We start from the raw sequence: 19,494 nt of genomic DNA, 5'->3' as shown, positions 1-19,494 counted from the left end.
GAGAAAGATACTATCCTGGCATCCTTTTTGCGGGCGGTGTCACTCTTGCGATGTAGGTGATACATCGCTAGTATGTGCGAAGATGTACTGGGTTTGGTACGAACTTGTTAATGCTTTACATTGCTGCTGTCTACACATACATGTCTGGGTAGGTTTATGAGAGAGAGAGAGAGAGAGAGAGAGATCAAAACACAAATCCTTTTTAGTCTTTGTTAAACAGAGAACGAAGCGAAGCACAAATATTTTGCCACGTTACAAAACACAGAAAAAGAAAAGAATACAATTGTAACTTTATATGCACTTCATAAGAGGGAGATACTGTATGAACAAAATGAAATTTGAAATGAAAAAATCCAGGGCAGATGTCACTGACGATTAGAAAATCGGAAAACGAAAGGGAAAATGCACGTAAACTGGTTCAACCAGTGTAAATGCACGAAGGCAAAAAGAAAAGAAAAAACACAAAGAGACAAATTCCAAATTCTTTTTTCAAATATTTTTTATTTCTTTTGTGTGTGTGAAATACATAAACATCAGGAAAAGGGAGAACATGGATAATAACAACACAAATAGTTATATTTAAATCATTGAATTGGTCCTAAAGCTCTAACCAATTATATGTCCTGGGATGGCACTGCGGGGTGTCCACAAATAAAGAGGTTTTATTCGAATGATACAAACTCAACGATACTAGAAAAGCACGTTTTATTACTGTGTTAATCAAAAATAACTTTACAGGAGAGATACATCGCGAAGAAAACACGACTTGCATGAGGAAACATTGAAAACCATGAATAAATTTATATGCATTGCTGTTTAATATTGTTGGAAGTGGCCCTACTGGCCTGATTTATGAAAAGTTTCAAACCATAACTAAATATTTTCTTTATTTTGGTTTTAAAAAATCTAAATGCTGTACTTGTATCTATTTAGTTCTGATTTCAGCTAGAAATATACTAACAACTATCTGATGTAAATTTAAAAGTTGAACAACAACGTTTTAAAATCTGTGAATAGGTTTCCGAAAATAGTAATAACTACTAAATAAATCAAGTATGCGTGTTCCATGGCCGAATCAGTCCATAATTTTGGCTGAATACGCCCGTATATTTTTGGATTTTATTAGTGTGATTCAACAAAAGACTGTTGGCACATCACAACGACACAAGCCACCACATGCATTTCAACACTTCCAGCGTTGGATTTATTTTAAAGTTTGTTCATAACTTTAATCACTAAGACTTGTGTTCGAAATTCTAGCATTATTTGGGGTTTATTTTACATTTTTCACTTTGTGTTTAGGAGAAATAAATTATTTGTTGAAGTTTCTAAACCTTGTTGGCTCTCACTCTTTTCTATTACTTGTTTTAAGACCATAGAATCGCAATAGTACTAATAAACGTTTTGTGGACCAATAGGTTCCAATATACTCCGTGATCAAGTTACACCATTGAGTATTAATGAAGGTTTCGTAGCTTCAGATCTTTGTCGACTACCAACAGATAAACTCAGTGATCCATCTATATGATGCTATTTTAATAATATTTTTAAAACTATGGGTACTGGGTAACGATTGTAGTCGAGTTCTTTCACTGTACTTATTGATTTTTTTAGAGCGGCGGGTACTAATGGGCACCGATTGTAGTCGAGTTCTTTCACTGTACTCATCGATTCCGCTACTTCATATCGTATTCATACATGTTTTTTTCAAGAGCAGTAGGTACATATGTTTGTCTTGTATGGTCGATCAAACGAGAGAGAGAGAGAGAGAGAGAGAGAGATGTGGGTGTGGAGAGAATGTAAATATGATCACAAAACGATTGTTTTTATTTTTCTTCTTTTCTTCGAATCAACAGAATCAACGTTTACAATTGTTCCGGTCAACCAGTTCAACAACTCACTACTATTTATTGGAGCCCAAGAATTTGGTGTTCTTAAGAAAAGTATGTTCTATACGGAGACATTCTTAAGTTCTTTTCATGTAAACTGGTCACAAGCAAATATTTCGATCGCTACTTAATATAAAAGCAGCAAACTTGATATAATTTTAACACAGTAATGAATGAAAGAAAAGGACAGGCATATATATATATATATATATATATATATATATATATATATATATATATATATATATATATATATATATATATATATATATATATATATATATAGACAGATAGACTATTTCACAAAAATGTCTCTGCTTCACTGTACTATTCAGGAATTCGACATGAGCACATAGATACAGTTTGTGAAAAAAAAGTAACCGTCATGCGTTTATTCTATTAATATGAAGTAGGGATGTAATTTGTTCTAGCAATACGAGCGCTGTTTTATTTTCAAGATTACGACCATAGGCGGAGAGCGTCCGACCTTGTAAAGAAAAGAATAATTTGATTCATTTGTACAAAGGAAGGGATAATAAATATCGCCCTCGTAATCTAAACGTTAGCACTGTTGTTTAATATTATAGATTCAAAATGGGTCTTTTGTTTTATACAAACGCACAATTACTAAATAACACTTAAAACAACTTGATAAGGAAATATGACAGGTATTTATTTTTTCACAAAAACTAAATCACATTATTACAAAGAAATGAGGAGTAGGGTATTATATTTTTTTTTAAAATTTAGTCATGTAAACACAAGCTCACATACAAAAGTTAGTGCGGTATGATATTGACGCCACTAGTATGCCGTAGCCAAGACACGGTGTAAAGAGTTTAAAGGAAATTTGACACACTCAGTGAAGTAAGGGTAAATAATTTCAGAGGTGTGTATTGTGTCTAGAAAACTTTCTTCAGCAAAAACTAATTTCCATGCCTGAAATATAATCATGGCATGATGGGAAATCTTATATTTAACATGTGAATATATATGGATATATTTTTCACATGTTAAAATAATGGATATAACAAATATGGAATTTATTTCACCAATAAATTTAAATATTTCACACTTAAGTATTAAATAAAAGTATATATTTGCCTGTCATTACATGCATTTGTCTTTCTCTCAATTACGTTCCAGTTCCATAGAGGACCATAGCATGTTCAAAATTGATTAAGACCCCGTAGTGACGCACATCTGATGTTTAATTCCAGTTACTCCAACAGTGACAAAAGTAAAGCGAAAATTCCCATAGCCCACCCTACCCACCCCACTTTTCGTCCCAAACTTAATGTTAAATGCTTATTAGTGACCTAAGTGTAATGTTCAATGTCCATAAGTTCCAATTAACATCGACCTCTCCATGTCACAGCCATTCCCGCATCCTTCAGCAAAGTTCTTGACTAAGCGTTTAACGAAAGGTATTAGACGACATTTAAGAGTGAATGCAGTGGCATTAACAGCTCGGGCCTTGACATTAGAAAAATAATAACGAAAGATTGCATAATAAAATAATAATAAGGAAATTAACATGTTTTGTAGTTTCAATGTCACTTTCAGCACATTATCGGTTATATTATTTTGAGGAAATGGAGTTATGTATATTTGATTTGTATTGTTTGTTGGCTTTTCTTAATGATTATATGGTATATACATCTGTAGTTTGCACCTGACTTTGTCCAAAATCAAGGCCATGGTGTACCTGACCATTTATATTTATTTCGTAAACAACATAATACATAACTAATATTTCTCTAAGATTATAGATTAAATATTCAGATCATTATCAAAGTAAGTAAACATGTTTTATTTGAATCTGAGTCGACGAAATCAGTTTTTTACTTGGAAATTCACGAGCTTGTCGATAACTTTGAATGTTTTAAAAAGGAGACTGACATACATCCTGGCTCTATTATTGTGTCTTAGATTTTTATATAATGTTGTTTACTTGAAGAAAAAAATTCTTGCCTTAACATCTGAAGCAGTTTCAGTCTTATTGATGTGTTCAGTTTTAAATTTGGGTGTATTTATTTATTCAAATCATTGTTCACTTGAAATGCAAAGTGCTCAGTAATATTCTTGGAATAAAACATTAATTTGGCATTATTGTGAAGTCAGACAATGACATTATGGATTATATTATTGTGGTGGATCAAAGGTCTGTTAACACATCACCACATTCCAGGCTATTGACACATTAGCGAGTTCGAGACAGGCACGTCAACACATTCAATATCGGAATTTATTGGGAATACCACTAGAATTCAGTTGGAACTACATACATTTAGAGTTTTTATTGGAACATCAAGAACTATTCGAGATTTAATTGACAATACTGTAAGTTATGTTTAATGTTTACAAAACTGGTTGTGTTTTGCTTTTCTGTTACTTAGTTTAAGACCATAGGGTCGTAACGAAGGGAACTAATTGCATTTAACAAGGACACACAGAAGATGCCAACTCAGATTGGCCTGGTCGGGTATCGAGTCCGCGACCCTTGAATTATGAGTCAGATGCTCTCTCAACTGAGCTACCACAGACCCCAGTAATGAAATAGACAACTGCAGCAGGGTTAACATATAGTAAATATTTATACATACGAATTTTACACACTAGCATTCGCACGCACGCACACCCTTGGGGTGACGATTTGCTATTCAATATATCAAAAGATTTTGCTGATATAAAAAGTCAATTTTCAAAAATTAATTTTGGTATGAAATATTCCAATTGCACATGTTGCATTATTTTGTATCAAGAATTCAGCATATTTGTTGATGTGAAAAAATGATAAACTCTTTTCTCCAAACCAATGGCCTCTCCACGTCATTAAGACACAATCTAGTGATCCCTGCTATGATTGACACAAGTCCAATAGTATCCTCTTACAATGTTATTATCTAAAAGCAACGGGGTTTCCATGAAAATAACCTATTCTACCTTGTCAGAAATGTCCTCTAATTCGTATCCCGGTCGTCTGGCATCTAGAGTCAGCAATATGACAAACTGCCAAATGAAACTAAGCCGGGCCGCAACATAACTCAAGTCCAATAGATCAGTGACATCTGAGGGAATATTATTCAATTTATTATGCATTTTATATTAAACACCATCGTAAATCTGATTATCATTTGCCAGAAAACTTTGGTTGGTAATTCTAATGGTGCTTGGCAGGGCGGATCTGGGAAAGGGATTGTGGTGCGTGAAACAACAAGAACGTTTCCTAAAGTACGTTTTTCTTAAGATGGTTAAAATTATGGCATGAAAACGTTTAAAATGCAGGAGCTACTTGGGCCCAGTCTTAGGGTTCTATCCCACAGACCACCTTGCAATCTTGTAAAGCACACACACACCCTCCGATAATTTTTTTTATCTGCCACTTGTTTATCAATAAACACTGTAATAAATCTAATCCTGTTTTTTTCGGTAACCACTAAGATAAGTTTGACCCTGGTTTCTCGGTGCGTTCATTAACAAAGGATAGTAACTTGGTGGTACAATTGGACTTTACTGTCAGATTTAACAAAGGATAGTAACTTGGTGGTACAATTGGACTTTACTGTCAGATTTAACAAAGGATAGTAACTTGGTGGTACAATTGGACTTTACTGTCAGATCAGATATTTTTAATCAATTACTGAGGCACATTAATCAGTTGATGCTTTACATATTGCCCCATTGCCCCCCATCTTGACCCATTCCTCCACATCTTGACCCATTGCCCCGCATCTTGACCCATTGCCCCACATCTTGACCCATTGCCCCACATCTTGACCATTGCCCCACATCTTGACCCATTGCCCCACATCTTGACCCATTGCCCCACATTTTGACCCATTGCCCCACATCTTAACCATTGCCCCACATCTTGACCCATTTCCCCACCCTCAACGAGATCCCAATGATTGTTTGTATTATGTATGAAGAGGTTAATATTAATAATCACCTTCAGGTTTAATAATACTCCTAATTGGGACTTTTCGGGCAGTTTTTCCGAACGACGTTGCCAAAGTTTACTCGCAGTTTTTAAGACACTGACTAGATCTTTCTGATAAAACCGTACATGGAGAGAAAAAAAAATCAGCGATCTTTGTTATAGATTCTGCAAGAACGCGAGAATGGTCTATGAGACAGGTGCGCAATTCAATCTTTCAAGACATATTATTCAGTAATTACTTATGCGCACGAGGGCTGAACTGATTTCTCGGCAGAATAATAATTCTTTAGCATCAATGCCAAATTTCTTGAGTTTCTTTTATACTTCAAGAATTTTGATTGAAAAAACAAATAAACATAGAATTACGTACATAAGTGCGTTGTAATGAAAACTGATTCATAAAAATTCGTTTTATCTATAAATCGCTTATTCAAGAGTAGACCCTTTAACAAGTTTATACTTCCATGAGATTCTGTATTATTAAGACCTTTCGAAAAAATTTGCTTTTATGGGTTTTATTGGCAATGAAATTGAATGGGCATAGATATCTCCTGTGATATTGAACTTTGATCCTCAGACCCTATGTCACTTTCAGTCATCTGCTACCATCCAAAAACAATATTTTTATTTCATTATCAGTATGACTATGACTACACGTTTAAAACATTCGCTAAAATGATAGAAATGGAATTAATTATCATATTACCGGAGAACTTGACCTCTGACTTTTCTTAAACCAGCGAAGAGTAGAATAAAATTGCGGCTAGCTGCCTTGTTTCGTAAAACTTACATAACAACCTTCATGATGATACCGTTCAGCCTTTGTTGTTGTAGTTGTTGTTGTTGTAGGGTTTAACGCCATTTTCAGCACAAGATAGGCTATACATGGCGGCAAGTATAAATGGTGGAGGAAGAACCCGGGAAAACCCCGGAAAGAACCACCGACCCACGAGAAGCTACTGGCAAGCTTTCTTACATAACCACATTAGCCGAATCCGAGACTCGAACATACGCAGACAGAGGTGAGATTGCAGTAATCCGTAACGGCGAGCGCTTTAGACCACTTGGCCTTTGTTGTACGAAGGATAGGGATATCTAGGCCAGACTGGGCACGGACCGCTAGCCTAATTAATATTATAATATAAAATACAGCATATAATCAGTTATAACATTAGTCTAACTTTAAACTGCACATACCACAATCTGCCATTTTATAATGCACTGGAAGATCTAGGTCTACGAAATTTCTTTTTTTTTTACGAGTAATCAGTAAAACAAACAAGGATGTCCCTGATCTACCGATGCATTATGCGATGGCAGATCGGAGACTATTTTGTTTGCTGTTGGGTTTGACTTATAAGCGATTACAGCTGGTGATAGTTTATTTTAAGTTGGGCTAAGTTTCTGACAAAGATTAGTATAACCTAGATTGTGAATAACAAAATAAAAGGATTTGTTCTAAATAAAATTCTTTGATGAGGAAGCTAGTATCTGATTTCCAGTTACAACAGCTTACCCCTGGATGGCAAACAAGGCACAGAAAGAGATGGTTACAACTGACAGACCAGACCATACTTAAGCCTGATGATTTTTCAAAGAAAGAAAGAACACAGACACTGACAAATTTTCAACAAAATTTATGAACTAATATTAGTGGCTGACTATGTGGATACATTTTTCATAAAAGATAAAGCTATCAGAAATGCTATCAGGAGTAAATGCATTGTATAAAAATATAGTATATTCTCTAGTCATACAACCTACATCTTGATCACATATGCTACAATTTTTATAAGAAAAAAAACAACAACCCGATATCTTAAATGCAGTATTACATAACTATGAAAAGTCGAACCCTGTTTACATCTGATATTTTACTCTAACCCTGTTTACATCTGATATTTTACTCTAACCCTGCCTAATTTTCTTTTACGTGTGTATGATATTTAGACTTTGTCTAATTCTGTTCGTGAAGTCATTAAAATGGGATATCCTGTTCTTGATGTCACTGAAATGCGATTATTCCTGACATTCTTGAAAATTTATTATTGAAAATATCCAAATTAATATACAATTAAAAATGACAGTATTAAAGAGGTTATGAGTTCTGATGTAACAGACTGCCTCCAGTCCTTTTCTTCAACTGCATGACAAATTTAAAATTAACGCTTTATCATATAAACTTGCTTTCTATAGCATATATATATATATATATATATATATATATATATATATATATATATATATAAAAGCTGACAGCAAACGTGCATTTCTTTGTGTATACATCTCGACCCTGTTTATAAGACCGACATTTTCATCATATTTGCTAACTTGAAACTATTCTGCATCATATATATTCAAGTTTCACATTTCCAACAAGTGCATTAATTAACAAATGCATGTAAATGCAATAAACAAATCAAGCTAGTTAACTGGCACTGTAGATTCGACAAGATCTAAATGAATTATATTCACTTACGTATTAAACAAGGCATTCCGTATAAAAAATACAATTCCCGCTTAAATATGTTCTCATCACGCATGGTAATTAAACCAAGTCAAGTAATGCATGGCAATTAAACCAAGTCAAGTAATGCATGGCAATTAAACCAAGTCAAGCAATGCATGGTAATTAAGCCAAGTCATGTCACGCATACAACTGTTTCATTATTAAATTTACCGCTCATTTCGTACGTAAGAGTATTGGATAAAATCACGCAAACACTGAACAAGAAATGAACTTGCTGAGAAAAGCTGAAACGGTTGTAAAACTATCGATGTTAGTGTACAGTGACAGTGTACCAGTACAAAGGTGTATGTTGTAACAGCTGATGATACTGGTTTTCACCTCTGATAGGAATCAATGATGGGATCTTTTGTGGTGAATATTTGGTATCTAAACAAAAGTCATTTTAAAAAAATCCAGATATACAATTCCAGCATTAAAAATTAGTCCAGAGTTACTGTAATTATTGGGCAGTATTATTAGATACAAATAAATTATACTTTAAATCATTAAGTTCTTTAAGTCATTTTTATAAATCTTCAAGTTCCAGTGAAAGAGGATGCAAAGGAAAGCTCTAAGAATAGCTACGTACATATAAAGTAAGGTGCCGTTATGCAGTGAACTGATTGCGTCAGATTTGTCACATTTAGGAGCCACCAGAATATCAGTTTCACGTCACGAAGTAAAGGCGTAAAAGAAAGCTCTGCGATGCCTTTTCTCGGTCCACTAGGTGGCTACATGTTGTCAAACAGTGTATCAATAATAACCCATCACAGTAACTTAAATCTAAACAGTGTGTTTATCGTCAGTGTCAGCTACCTATATTGGAAACAATCTATACAAAGTAATGAAAAATGTAAGCGAGTGTTTTTAGCATAGCACTACGTAAGATCAATATGTCAATATACTGTCTACCGTGAACTCTATCCAAGATATACATGTACTACAAAGTTTAAAATTAAACAAACTGGAAAAAAAAAATAAAGTCATTTTTATGCTTTACCAAAATTACCATAACACAAGTGTGGAACAAGATGACAGAATTAACATGTGCTGAAAAAAGAACAAGATGTATTCTAGCAATAATTAACACAGATAAAATATGTGGCAGTATTCAGCAGGTGCTTTATATTATATCACACAGGTCTACACACACACACACACACACACACACACACACACACACAGAGTACTTCACACTTTACCTCCCCTTGAAAAAAGTTTGCATTTTAGTAAATTGAGGCAAGCGTTTGTTCTGTACACTTTAAAATTCAGATGTTTCAACCATACAAAGGTCTTGTTGAAGCTCCAAATATTCCAATTCTCAAGTCAACAAACATTTATTAACTAAATGAGTACCTATCCATAATTTTATATCTGGTGACGTCATGTCTAGTGTTAACCAATCATACCCTCCGTCGTTAAACTTTCTCAACATTTCGAATAATAAATGAATGTTACTCCAGATTGTAAAATCTTACTAAATTTTACACAAATGCATCGTTTTTGATTAGTCAAAAATAATTTCGATTAAGATCTGGAGTCGACTAAAGTGTTATGACTGATGGGCCTAAATGAAGTTACTCGTTCCTTTAAAGAAGTAAATTAGTCGGTGTTCATTTGAGGCTACTTATTGGCAGCAACAGAGCTACAATCAAAGAGCAGAGCCATGGATGATATTTAACACAGAAAATCTGATAACACCCCACTTTCAATATTACGGCTTTTATTTGTAATAAATAATAAATAATCCGATATTAATGACATGCATAATTTTACACGCGACTGTGGAGTAGGAAGGAGTATATAAAATGTTTTACTGACCCAAATTTAGTCTCTTATTCGAATATTAAAATCATGGATACATTTACCCCGTTTAAGAGTGTTGTTGGCTGGATTCCTTTTTATAACAAGCTGATTGTAGAACTGGTGCATTAGCTGCTGTTGCTTCGTACCAATGAAGATTCATATATGTATACTATTTTGGAATAAATTCTCTTTTTTTTTCTCTTCCAAACAACATCAAGTACGGTGTTCAAACTATTTGGTATCAGATACGCCAGACAAATAAGACACAAATATACTTAATTGAATGAAAGCAAGTCAGTCAGTGTTCACACTATATGGGATCAGGTAGGTCAGTCAAATAAAACACAAATATGCTTAACCGAATGAGAACACGTTAATCAGTTTACGTTATCAGAGAATGTGAATAAAATACTTGAAAATAACTGCTAGAAGATTACAGTACAAGCGTGCATGCAAAGCATGATAAATAAAAATCCTAAAATGGTTCTCAGCCTTAAAATAAAAATAGCTTGTAAAAATAAATACAACTAGTGCACAAAGTGACAATAACATAAGTGATTAATAAATGCATGATGGTGAAAATATAATGTGTAGCGAAGGCTACATGAAAGTTACTAAACAAAGTAGTTACCTCAAGTTTAATGACCAACTCCCTTTAGTTTAAATGAAAAGTGATTAGGAATGCGTTAAGCTTCTCTTATGACTAAGCATTATTATTATACACAATATGCCAAAAGGTTATATATATATATATATATATATATATATAATAAAACTTTAAAACTAACTTAGCACTAAGAGCATTCTAATCTGAGACTCGATGCAAAATGTGACAAATTTAATAACAAGGAAAAGCTTTATATAACAGCATCTCACGTTACAAAAACTACAAATATTAATTCAATGTATCAATGTATATTCAAACTTAACTTCTCCGGACATGACACTCATCAGCAACAAGGAAAGAATACTTTCACAGGAATACGTACATGAACTAATCGAACAACAAAACATTCCCCGAGTGTATGGTACAAAAACTGCAGAGAACAACCTCATTGCACTATTGACTATGTTTTTACCTATTTGCTACGAATAGGATTTGTATGGAAGCAACATTAATATATGAAACTTAAGATCATTTTGATTTGAGTGAAACACTGTGCTACAAAGACACTATAAATATTGCTTTTTGTTTCTCCCGGGAACATCTGCGTATTTGTAAACCTTTTCTAATAAGACTATTATCAAATGCACCAGTTTACGGTATTACGCAATGATTGCTTCTTTGTAAACCTTTTCCAATAACCTTATTATTAAATAACATTGTGCTACAAAGACACTAAAAATATTGCTTTTTGTTTCTCCCGGGAACATCAGCGTATTTGTAAACCTTTTCTAAGACTATTACCAAATGCACCAGTTTACGGTATTACACAATGATTGCTTCTTTGTAAACCTTATTCAATAATCTTATTATTAAATGCACCAGTGTACGGTATCACACACTGCATGCTTAAGGCACTATGATCTACGAGTGAAAAAATATTAAGCATTTTGGCGAATGGTCTTTTGAAATGAGGTTCATGATCCTTACTACATAAATCTGCGTGAATTTGCGAATTTTAGATCATGCATGCGCGCGCTTGTGTGTGTGTGTGCGCGCGCGGGCGTGTGTGTGTGTGTGTGTGCGCGCGCGCGCGCGCGTTTCGGTGTTACTTTGTTGTTGTTGTTAATGTTCAAACCAAAGTGTCATGCTGCACTTTGTTTGCTAGCAAGTTAAAACCTCACCGTATTTGTTGGACTGGATCATGATCCAGTGCTGAGTTTAATCATGAGCTGCACTTTATGTCTTTTAGATCACCAGATAATTAACCTTCTACATAACTACACATGTTTTCGATCTAGCATTGAAGTACATCAGAGTATCAGACTTGGGTCGAACCTTTGGAGCCGGCTTGACGTTCTTGAGCAGTACTTGATCTCTAGGGCCTAGGCTCAAGGCAGACGGTGGTCTGGAATAGATAGAGCATGTCTCTTTCTCTATTTTGTCCCAGGCTCTGGAGTGCCTTCCCTCATTTTCATCAGTCACATCCAATTGTCGACTTTTGAGAAATTTGATCATATTTCTAGAGTCCTCCTTTGAGTCGGACGGATCGATCAGAACATAGGATACCACGAGACCATCAGCACAGCCAACCACGAGCGTTCTTTGATCCCGGCAGAGCTTGACATGACAAATTTGTGAATGGACCTCGCATGTCCCGATGATTTCGCCATCTTTTACACGCATAGCATTAATTTGACTACCTTTATAGTACACAACCACAGCTCCATTGAGAGCAACCAGACCAGGAGGTACGCCTGGGTTCGGCAGTGTCTTCACGTAGCCGGAGCTGATGATGTCAAAGATCTTGTAGCCAGGGTCAATGCAGAAAGAACTGTCTGCGTATACGAGTCTATTGAGAGGTACATCTTGCGAAACGAAAGGTTCACAAAGCAAAGTGATAGAACCTGTATTTATATCTAAATGGATAAGGCCCAAACTGCTCATGATCGTACTGGCATCGTTCGAGGGTATTGTGAACTTTTCATAGATGACTCTTATACAACTGGAATGGCCGGAAACTGGGTTCAGGTCAAGGATTGTTGTAATTTCCACTGCTTCCCTGAAGCTCTCTGGAGTGTAGTAGGAAACCTTCATATCGTCTTCCATTGAAAACGCGCATATTGTTGGTGTGTCGAAGAAAGCCTCAGACTCGACATAGTCTTGTGCTGTAAGAACAATCAAGAACTTATCATCTCCCGTAAGGAAAGGTGTGCTTAGTACGTACTTTAGAGCCAATGGGTGGGTTTTTACTTGAAGGGAGTTGGCAGTAAAACTGAAGCAATGAATACAGAACGGAGCCTTGAACAAAAGTTCTTCTTGGGCGACAAATAATATGAAATCATCAACATTGGGTGACACGCAAAAGCCAGTTGTGTTTCCGAGTTCTTTGATGATCTTGCGTTCCTCCATGCTCCAGATTTTAACCGCAGTGTTTCTCTTTTTAACTATGGTAGACACAAAAACGTAGCTTCCATCTGGAGTAATGGCAAAGTCATGCACGGGGGAGTCATGGGTCAAAAGATCCAGCATAACTCCATTACTCAAACTGATAACTCCAATTTCATCACTGTCTTTGCATTTGATGTAAGCCATGGAAATGTCTTTTGTGAGTTTTATATCATCAACAGGCCCAGTTAACTTATCTAACATGCTGACGTGATTCACAGCTTCATCAATATTCCACACTTGAATGTCCCTTGATCCCTGTAAATGTGTAATGATTTGGTTCCTCTGCTGTGACACCAGTAGTTCTGTGATGATGCCAACTGGTGCTTGGATCGTTGTTATGAGGTTGTTCGTGGAAATCTGCCACACGTAAATGTTTCGGAATATTGTTCCAATGACGAAATTTCCATCCCTTGAAAATTCGGCATGTGTGAAATAGAGATCAGTATAATAACTCTTTGGTAACTTAAACTCTTTTGGCACATCGGGTGGTCGACAGAATTTGGCACATACTTTTTCGTTGAAGCGGTTATAAACCAAAATGTTGTTATTTCCTTGGATGAGAACAAGGTCGTCTTTTGGTGAAACTCTAAGACTTACAATCTTGTCATCTGGCATATCTTGCTCCAGGACCGTTTTGTAGGCCATCTCAACAGCACCTCGATGGATATGCAAAACTAGAAGCTTTGCCTCCTTGTCATTGGCCAAAAATGTCCTGAAACCGTCTTTAGTGAAGGCCAGTGCAGTAGGATGATATCCGACAGACAGGGTACATATATGCTCTAAAGAATACATGTCATAAGTCAGAATGAACTCGTTGGAATTACAGTACACATACCGTCCACCTGGAGTGACTTCGCACACACTACACCGACCATCTAGTCCAATAATTTGTAGGAATTGACATGTTGTGAGATCTGCAATACAAAGGTAGCTGGTCTCAGTGGTGACAATCACTGCAAGCCTTTCGTCCGTAATGCTCACCGCCCCCATTTTGTACTTTTCTTTTGGTTTCAAATCGATGTGATTCATAACAATAAGCTGTCCGAGGTATTCACCAGTGTTTGATTTATGAACCTTGATGGATTTTTCTGTCACATGGTCGACAATGATGAACAATTTTCCACTTGGCGAGACAAATAGCTCCCCATTCGATGCAAAGACACCCCTTTTCATCTCACCAGTAGTAACATCGAAGACATAGATGTAGGAGCTCTCTCTTTCCTTTACCATGAGATATCTGTCTTCATTGTTTAGAGTGTAGAACTGGCCAATGATGAGTGAAGTAAGCGTGTACTGGAGTGAGCTCCCGGGTACTTGGAAGTATGGAAAATTCGGAATGAATGCACAATGTTTACTACCGTCAGTATCACATTGCTGGATAAGAGCTCGAATGTTGGAGTGCGATTTGTAGTACGGCAACAGATGACCAGTTATTTCTGGAGCAAGGTTATTGATGTTATTCTGAATCGTTGGTTCTGCTACATGTAGAGCTTCTTCGACAAGCGTTGCCTCTTCTCCCGGATTGAGTGCAAAGTCAGCCATGATATGTGTCAAGGAGAGAGCTTTGATTTTGTTGTACAGCCATTCATAGTTGAAAAGTACAAGACTGTTTAATTCTTTCAATCGGCCAGCTAGGTAGAGATGCCTGGGGACTTGGTCGTACTTCCTTTTGTTGAACCTGGTATACCCATCAGCACTTTGAAAGGAAAGAGGCTGAGACACTACTAATCTGTTCGCACCCTTGTCAGAAACCCCATCTGGTTTTGTTCTTCCTACCCATGTTCCTAGGAAGTAGTCAGCCAGCATGGAATGAAGACTTTTGACATTTTCTTCATTATTGAGATACCTCTCACGGATGACATTCAGGAACTCATCATGAGACCAGAAATAAACAGTCACTCCATCTGCTTCTCTGTGATGAAGGAAATGCTCAATATCACTTTTTATTCTCAACCACCTTATGCAAGGAACTCTTTTGAAGGTCGCCTTTCGATCACCATATATTTCCTTCATCACTGCATCGTCCATGGATAGAAGATCTTCCATTTCACAGTCACTCAACCCAGTGCCAGATGCAACAAGATACCCCATGGACTTAGACACAGTGAGGGAGCCATATTTCTCTTCCAGCAGGTCGAACAGTTTATATATTGCTTCTGAAACAGTTGTTGGTAAAGACGCTCCGTTTATTTCAGCAAAGGAGGTGAAACTCCGAGCTGCATGTGCAACCAATTGCACATACATGGGAATGGAACATTTTTGAAAAGCATTCATGAAAATCTGTCTTTGCTTATCTGTTACTTGACGCCCATAGCATCCAAGTAAGTACTGTAAGAAACTGCTCGCCTCGTGTAGAGATAACTGTGTCAGGTTAACATAGGAAGATGACTTTTCAATCACTTCTTCATGAAGTCTTTGCAAAATCTGGTGTTGTTCGGGATGGGTAGTGATAATAATCCGTATATTCTTCTTCAGTTGCTTCGGCAACCAGGATAGAAAATGTGCATTATGTTCTGGTTGTAGTTTGTGTACTGCATCAAGGCAAATGACAACATTTCTTCTTGATGAAACAGATTCCAAAAGATCGTGAAAAAACTTCTGCAAATCTTCGAAGTCGAAGGGGATATCATTTGGATTTCGACCCAAAGCATAATGTAGCTGAACGCATATGGCCGTGATGATTTGCTTGATGTCACAGCTTTTTGGGGTGTATGCCACAAAACGAATGAAGCATATGACATTACTTCCACATATTTCAGCTACCTGAAAAATTAAAAAAATAATTTTATTATTGTATTTTATTTAATGCGGAAAAAACGAGTCGATTAAGTGAAGTATCCAATGAAAATTTCAAAATTATACATGTAACGTAACCGAAGAAATATATTGCATCAGCCAAAGATAGGTTTCCATTAATTATTACTTTGCTGCTATGTTTATTTTGACGACGTTTTAGTCTAGATACCCTTGATTTCATTTGCAGAACAGTTAAGATGTATGTCCCAGTGAGAAAATCCTGGAGAAATAAAAATGTATAATTGCTTCTGTGAATAAGCCTGTTTATGACGAAAAATAATGGGGTATCTGCTCACCTATGCAGCATTATGAACTGTTTCTATCAGAACACATGACATTGTAACCAGCAATGCTCTTTTGTATACGCTTCCAGAATTGTAACCTGATAAATCTTCCAAGATGTAAAATACCCATCAAAAACTAATTACATTAAAAATTTCAGCAGAACCTGATTTTGTATAAACTTATATCAGTCTACTGATCTATTATCAAGTGATTTGGACTTAATAATGTCACTGTGAACCCTTGCGCTCCCTCATCACAATAGCTGCTGTTACTAGGAAAAACTGTCATCAAACACATATTAGTGAGTCCCGAATTATATCCCTAATGCCATTCTGGATTTTACAAACATCCAAAACGTTGGTGTGTAGAGATAAATCATAGCAACAGAAAGCAGAGTGTTTATGAGAGTTGTACTAGAAGAGAGTGTGCTGATTACCCTCTGAGATAATTTTAAAAGAAGAGTTGATGTTTCACAGTATGGTGCACCAGATGTTACAAGTTTACTCACATCTAAAGCTATTTTCGACAAAAGCGTTGATTTTCCAGATCCGGACGGTCCATACAATACAAGAGGGGTATCATGGGCTCCTTTGATGTAGTTCTTCAATTTATCCATATATTCTGTCATCCCATAAAAGTTCGCTGCCTTTCTCTTGCATCGCTGCCAATGCTGAAGTGCCTCTTCGTATATTTCTGGTTCCGTCTCAAATTTCACTCTGGATACAGTTTGATCGACTAGTCTCTTGAGAACCTCGAAAGTTTCTGCGCAGAGTTGGCTCAGGTACTTGTCGTGTAGAACGGGGTTTATCACATCGTCGTATCGCCATAGAACCTCGTATTCTTTGGTATTGTTCTCAGACATGATTCCTCTTGCCCTGGTTTTTAGTTGTTTTAACTTTGCTGCAGCTGCTGCGTCGATCTCTAGCCTTTCCTGCTTCTCATTGTAAAAGATCTCAGCAAAATTCGGGGCTTGAGGATCATCAACGTAGTTTTTAAGGTCTACGATAGTGCGCATGAGAAGCACACACCGGGTGCGTGGATTGTCAGCTTCCTCCATGCCATACTGTATCTCAATTTCTTGCTCTGAAAAGAGATTCAGAAAGGCCTCTGATTGACAACAAGCACAAGCAAATAGATAACATGTTCAAATATACATGATTGTAAGTATTTTAGAATGATAAAATTTGACTATCCTGATATTCTCAAACTGTTTCAGTCTTGAAACATTTGCAGGCTACCTACAGAAAAAGAGCGAACAAAACATCGATTATATGCACATGAAAAATACCAATCAGAGATGGATATTCATACAAACCAGAAGTAAAAATATGCATTCAATCAAAAGATGCAATTTAATGTGCCAATGAAATACTAACGCAGAATCATTTAACTATCTTTTCTTGTAAAAGATTGAAATAGCAATGTAAGAACAGAAGAACTTAACAGTAACGCCGGCATTTAAAGAAGGTGTATTTCTGTACGTGCTGATGTTGCATACTGCCAATGAAACTATACTGCGATTTGTGACTTTTTAAAGTTGAAAAACTTTTAGAACATAATTCTCTTTATCTAATTTGCTCAATTTCTCCAAATAAAAAAGGCTCACAAATGTACATATAATGAAAGATTGACATAATCTACGTTTTTACTGACCAGACATGAAGTATTTCTGTTTTGTATCGCCATCAATGAGACCCTCAAAATAACTCAGTTCCGCTCCTCTACATAGCAGACGTCGCAACTCTTTTTCAGCCTCCAGCCACTGATTCATGGCATTCGATCGCTTTGTTTTGTCTGCCTATTAAGAAAGACGTAAACTTTGAGTCGACGTTAACACTGATTCATGGTATTCGAACGCGTTGTTTTGTCTGCCTATTAATAAAAACGTAAACTTTAAGTCGAAGTTAACACTGATTCATGGCATTCGAACGCATTGTTTTGTCTGCTTTTTTATAAAGACGTAAACTTTGAGTCGACGTTATTACCGCTTCACGGCATTCGAACGCTTTGTTTTGTCTGCTAATTACTAAAGACGTAAACTTTGAGTCGACGTTAACACTGATAAATGGCATTCGAACGCTTTGTTTTTTTTCTGCCTATTAATAAAGATGCAAACTTTAAGTCGAAGTTAACACTGATTCATGGCATTCGAACGCATTGTTTTGTCTGCCTAATAATAAAGACGTAAAGTCTGAGTCGACGTTAACACTGATTCATGACATTCAAACGGTTAGTTTTGTCTAAATGTTAATAACGATGTAAACTTTAAGTCGACGTTAACACTGATTCACGGCATTCGAACGCTTTACTTTGTGTGCCTACGCTTTACTTTGTGTGCCTAATAATAAAGATGTAAACTTTGAGATGAGTTAACACTGATTCATGGCATTCTAACGCTTTGTTTTGTCTGCCTAATAATAAAAAAGTAAAGTTTGAGTCGACGTTAATACTTGATCATAGCATTCGAACGCTTTGTTTTTCCTGCCTATTAATGAAGATGTAAACTTTAAGTCTACGTTAACACTGATTCATGGTATTCCAACGCTTTGTGTTGTCTGCCTAATAATAATGACGTAAAGTTTGAGTCGACGTTAACACAAGAAAATGCATGTTAACAAGTCCCAAGAGATCAAGAGCTGTAAAATGCAACATATTCTAGAGAAAAGAGTGGAACATTGTTAACTGAATCATGTCTTTAAAATATTAATCAGTACATCCAAAAATATCACTGTCCATCATTTTCTTTTTAAACACAAGGATAGGAATCGGCCGCATCCAACGTTTCATTTGACTTTTTGTTGTACTGAAAACAATATTATCATCCCAACATTGTCGATAGCGACTCATCCCGTTGGTCAGCATCATCGTTGATGATTTGGATTTAGATTAAGATTCTAACATGCTCTCAGCATTTATGCAATTTTCCACATTACGTGAAATTTTCGTCATTTTTTGCAAACAAATAATACTCAACATATGATTTTAGAAAATGGTCAGAACTCGAAGTTACATTCCGACTTAATATTCCTTTCAAAGTCTTACATTAAGGCCTAATTTAATTTTCTTCTCAATATTTCAAAGTTCTCAAAACTATTGAAGCCGATGGATGCGTTATTAATAAATACAAGGACAAATTGTAAGGATTTAGATTTTCTGTGAGCAAATAAATTCTGCTGTTACAAGACAGTTAATACTTTCTGTTATAATCTTC

At 36.0% G+C, this 19,494-nt stretch overlaps 1 protein-coding gene across 1 annotated transcript in view; it reads right to left on the bottom strand.

The window, feature by feature from the left end:
• Window positions 1-7,454: 7,454 nt before the first annotated feature.
• Window positions 7,455-19,494, bottom strand: part of LOC149806559 (NACHT and WD repeat domain-containing protein 2-like) — a 35,826-nt gene continuing 23,786 nt past the window's right edge. Inside the window, exons 5-7 of the mRNA XM_089954652.1 lie at window positions 17,937-18,081; window positions 16,792-17,366; window positions 7,455-15,965 (exon numbers count right to left, since the gene is read on the bottom strand). Of these exons, the coding sequence (XP_089810778.1) occupies window positions 12,024-15,965; window positions 16,792-17,366; window positions 17,937-18,081 (4,662 nt within the window). The 3' untranslated portion in view covers window positions 7,455-12,023. The remainder of the gene's footprint in view (window positions 15,966-16,791; window positions 17,367-17,936; window positions 18,082-19,494) is intronic.

Source organism: Sinohyriopsis cumingii, chromosome 1 (genome assembly GCF_028554795.1).
Source record: "Sinohyriopsis cumingii isolate HCF-2022 chromosome 1, ASM2855479v2, whole genome shotgun sequence".
NCBI classification, from domain to species: Eukaryota; Metazoa; Mollusca; class Bivalvia; order Unionida; family Unionidae; genus Sinohyriopsis; species Sinohyriopsis cumingii.
The sequence above is the reverse complement of the archived record's forward strand: the minus strand, read 5'-3'. Positions and strand labels throughout refer to the sequence as shown.